The sequence below is a fragment of the Coregonus clupeaformis genome, chromosome 21, assembly GCF_020615455.1.
Source record: "Coregonus clupeaformis isolate EN_2021a chromosome 21, ASM2061545v1, whole genome shotgun sequence".
NCBI lineage: Eukaryota > Metazoa > Chordata > Actinopteri > Salmoniformes > Salmonidae > Coregonus > Coregonus clupeaformis.
Genome location: NC_059212.1, coordinates 254,167 through 259,051, shown reverse-complemented (window position 1 = coordinate 259,051; position 4,885 = coordinate 254,167). Strand labels below are relative to the sequence as shown.

The 4,885-nt window shown below is 36.8% G+C and overlaps 1 protein-coding gene across 2 annotated transcripts; it reads right to left on the bottom strand.

The window, feature by feature from the left end:
* Positions 1–192: 192 nt before the first annotated feature.
* mrpl21 (mitochondrial ribosomal protein L21) lies at positions 193–2,965 on the bottom strand. 2 transcript variants are annotated; one of them, XM_041841424.2, is made up of 7 exons: positions 2,850–2,965; positions 2,454–2,514; positions 2,182–2,270; positions 1,819–1,982; positions 1,449–1,501; positions 1,200–1,303; positions 193–475 (listed from the first exon to the last, which is right to left on the bottom strand). In XM_041841424.2, the coding sequence occupies exons 1-7, from the start codon at positions 2,944–2,946 to the stop codon at positions 411–413; spliced, it is 633 nt and encodes a 210-aa protein (XP_041697358.1). In that variant the 5' UTR covers positions 2,947–2,965; the 3' UTR covers positions 193–410. The 2 variants fall into 2 exon arrangements, with proteins under 2 accessions (XP_041697358.1, XP_041697359.1); XM_041841425.2 differs by having other exon boundaries at positions 2,182–2,267.
* Positions 2,966–4,885: the final 1,920 nt, after the last annotated feature.

Here is a 4,885-nt window from a genome sequence, read left to right as displayed (position 1 = left end):
GGCTGAAGGGGAAAAAGTTTCCCAGATTTTCGCTTACTATTTTATGTCTAGTCTATGAGACCAGGCTGGAATACCTCAAATTTCCCTTCTTTACTGTCTTCAAGCTAGGTTTCTCCACTCTGCAACATGATATCATAGGTGTCCTATGGCTATTTGTCATTTAGGTGAGAAACTGCGCCTGGATTTCACCAATTTCATAACAGATTCATAAACAATTGCTTTAATTGTACTTATATAGCACATCTGATTACATTTTTAAAAAATGTACATTTACAAAGATTCACTTGAAAGATACCAAATGTTGTCCATAAACAAATTTTCCCATTATATTTTCATACGGAGCACATGTTCCCAATTTCAGTGGCACATTCACTGGCCAAAACTTTATTTACAATTCAAAACATATAGCATCATGTCAATCTGGGAGCAACTTCAATTGTGTTGATCCGAAGCACTGTCTGTGGTTGCACAATAACTGAAAAAGGAAAAGACAATAGTTAGTCTTGCAGCAGCCATACTTACAGGGCATTATTCTGAAAAACACACTGTCAGGTTATTCATATTGTTATTACAGAATTTACTTCAGAGGATGAATATAATTTAGAATGTTTGAACATTTAATTAATGAAAAATGCTATTATAATGCAAGGACTCAAGTGTGCCTCTTTTTTGTTGCGATATCCTGGGGAATGTCCTCTCTCTGGAGAGATTTAATGTTCCTGTTTACTCCAAGAAAACAATATCAAAATATACATGACCAGTAACTGGCATGTGTGGACAGAGGAATCTAGGTCATTCATTGAATCTAAAAAGAGAATCTTAGAAATGATGATCCAGTGATCCCCCAACTATGTATCCCTTAATTAAAACGTGTGTAGTGTACCCATTCATACAGTGGTTTCCCACTTTCCTTTTCTTCTAGCTACCTTGGAATGTGTCACTTTCCCACACTAAAACTCTTGCAGATATTAGACATTTGTTCATGCTGACAATTCTCCCAGGGAAATTATAATTTGACATTTACATGAGAGTATTGTTGTTTAGATTAAAACATTTCAAATACATGTCATAGGAATATTAAGGGAATAAAGGAATAGTGTTGTTGCTATCTTTGATTTGTACACTACACAGTTTCAGAGATTATTTTAACCTCATTGCTTAAATATCAAGAAAAACATTAAACAAGTTTTAAAACATACTTCTTTTCTTCTGGTATCTGTGTCTTTTCCAGAACCGCATGTGAACTTTTGGCCAGGATTCAGTCTTCTCAATGACAGTTGCCTCTACTCTGACCAAATCACGACTACATGTGAAAAGAGGAGGGGAAATGGCTGTTAGAATATACACCTCCAATTTTGTCATATTTCTACGCCTTAATGTATACATTCAAAACCCAAACATGCATAATATCCCCCCCAGTTGAGATGATATAGAACTAGAAAACTTACCCGAGTAGGGGCCTCCCAATCAGTGTGAACTCTTCTCCACCAACCAGCAGCACCTATTAGATGGAAGTATTTTGTCCATAAAAAAAAGTGTAGCCTATAACACTACACTTGATGCTAGGGTCTACCAACATTGCAGTTAACAGACTTATTTGTGTGCCAAAAATAGGGCAAGCGAAAATATATGTTATATTTGAGAACTGTAATTTAGTAATATCCATAAAATACTTTACAGATGTTTGGGTTGACAATGACAACTATGGAGTTGGTAAGAGCATAAAAATATCTGGGACCAGGCTATAAAGATATGGCAAGTGTGGAAAATGTGTCCTTTCCAAATAGTAATAACACTAAGAATATAAAGCACACAGACCTTCTCAAGAGTAATCCGGTCACCACATTCAGCATCAATGTGGTTTTCAATTAAGATCAGGTCTTCATTTGTCACTTTCCACTGTCGACTTGCAAAATGGACAACTGCAAAAAGTCTTCCATAGTCTTCCTTTGCAAGAAGACTGTTCACATTTTCTACAACCACTGAAAGGCAATGGGAGAGTGATCGTTCAGACACAGTAAATTACAAAAACACTGAATCTAAAGATTGATTTAGCCCTAGGCTGATATTTTATGTCTATCTTTCACTCCAAAATAGGCCTGTATTAAAATGTTTTAGAGGACAATTATTTCTCGTAAATAGTCTGGTGTGTTTAATGTAGGTATTGCTTTATCAAAACACCTTTGTGCTGCCTCTCCTCTTCTTCAGGGGTGATTTGGGACACTTCTGGCCACAAGGGTCTGGATAAGGACGTCTGTGGTACATAACTGCTGGAGAACATGAGCCGAAATTGCGTTATTTTTATTCCATCATATTTTGTGTGGGTGAAAGCGTTCTCTTTAAATGACTTAAGATCAGACATCACACAGTAAGAATTGTAATCTAGAATCAATATGGAGTATGAAGTAATACGTAATAATTGAACATTATGAAGTTGAGTGGATATACTGTACCTTGATGGTAATTTGATGCTCTGAGAACTTCGGTGACGTGCTAGGGCAGGACACAGAAGTCCTGAATGACAGATTCTTCAGTTAGTTTTTTCCCTCAGGGAGATTGATCCTATTAATTCAGTCTGAAATACATGCTTGTTGTGTAACTATTCACTGGCTATAAATTATTTACACACCAAGATGATGCTCAATACATTAAATTGTGACCAATATTATACAGATGAGACGCATTAATGCAAGCTGCTGTTTTGCCTTTGGATTTCAACACAACAGACTCATCAAGCTTGTCAGATGTAACCTAACCGGCTAATGGTTAGCTAATGTGCAAACTTAGCTGTCTCTATTCCAGATATAATCAATTGAACGAACAGTTTAGATTTGTCGACAACAACCTACCCATTTGATTAAGAACAGGAATCTTAACATGATGTGCTTGTAATCTCCAACACGTTTTCAGCATCTCCAGATATCCATTCCTCAAAGTCAGCGCCATCTTGCCTGTGAATGTTAGGTGTTACAGTCATTACATTCCCCGTATTGCTGTCAAGTAAAATACGTTCCATTTAAAAATTGTTGCAATTAGGAAATTAAAGATACACTATACAGATATCGCTCCGCCATTTCCTGGTTGCTAAAATTCAAATAGTTCGCCTAATTTCATGTTATGTGACAAAACAAGCAAGTATAGTGTAGAGATTTATTGTACCATCTAAACCGCTGTGAAATATATTTTCCATAACCAAAAATATTGTATTTTCAGCTGTTTGAAGCTGGTGTACAAAACTGAAACTAAAAGACAAAAAACACAATTTAGGAACAGGAAGCATATAAATAGCGCACATAGACCGTATCTACAGCTTTCAATGAGATCTATAATGCACATTTCTATGTGAATTTGGTCAGTCGCCCAAAAAATTACATATTGCAGCTTTAAGACCCAACATTTCACAAGTTTTTTTGTAAAACAAGTATTTAATACATCAATGCAATGTGAGGCAGAAATAGGTGTGAATGAATGAGAAATATGCTGCCACATACCTAAAGAATAACATATATAATTAATAATCTTAGATTGTCAAAGACGCCAGCCACTCAAGTCATACAGTCCTCTCTGCTACCGCACAAGTCTGGAACCAACAGGACCCTGAACAGCTTCTACCACCAAGCTATAAGAATGTTAAATAGTTAACCAATAGCTACATGGAATATCTGCATTGACCCTTTTTGCACTAATCTCTTTTAACATTACATAAACTCCTTTTACGGTCTTATCTATCCTGTTGCCTAGTCACTTTATCCCTACCTATATGTACATATCTACCTCAATTACCTCGTACCCTTGCACATTGACTCGTTACTGGTACATTTAGCAGACGCTTTTATCAAAAGCAGTCATGCGTGCATACATTTCTGTGTATGGGTGGTCCCGGGGATTGAACCCACTACCCTGGGCTACAGAGGACCACATATAGCTAAGTTATTTATTTTTTCCTATTTTGTCTACAATTTCGATTTTTCTTTTAGTGTTGGGAAGGTCCTGTAAACATTTCACTGTTAGTCTACCCCGGTTGTTTACGAAGCATGTGACAAACATTTGATTTGATAAGGCATACTTTTTATTCGAAAATAAATACATAGAAAACTATATTTTTGTAGATTCCCATGCAGACTTTTCCAAGCCTCTCAACACTTTTGCAAAAGCAAACAGAATAGTGTCTGTAGACACCTCTGTGGCAAAGCAACCGCTCATTTTTTTTAGGGAGGTATACCAGTAGGTCAAATAATGAGAATGTCACAGTGGGGTGCCAAAACACAGTTGGCTGTGAATTGTGCATTTACAGTTTAATATTACTGCATTGAATTACCATTTCCTTGTCAAGATTGTGTGATATCTTTTTTATATGCATTGGCAGAGATATTTATAATAACTAACAGAAGCAGACTCCAGTGCTGCAACCTTTGAAATGCCTGTCCTTAGTCTTCTTTTTGCTCGCTCTAACCTGTCCCTTAACTTTTTGTAGGTTGGCGAGAAAGACAAACACGTCTGGTCATTTTCAGCGCCAGAGCCCATGCTTCCCAAATGGTCTAGCCTTGCGTGTTAGGCCTCATGGAGGCCATAATCATTCAATGCAGGGCCTAAGTAGAAAAGGCTTCCTGCTTTTACAAATTGCAGTAAATCAAGATACCAGTAGGTGTCCTCATGTAAAGAATTTAGCTAAACTTGCAGTTGATGCATGACAGGCTCTCAACAGGGATCTGTCAAATGTGATGCAGCGGTGTTCCCCTACCATGAAATGTACTTTGACGCAACCAAAAATATGTTCTGGAAATTTACGTTTAGTTGACATACATACTTACATATTTTAACACATTATGCCTTCATATTTCCTTCAGAGTAAAGGGCAAATAGTCAGAAACAGACAATTGTAATA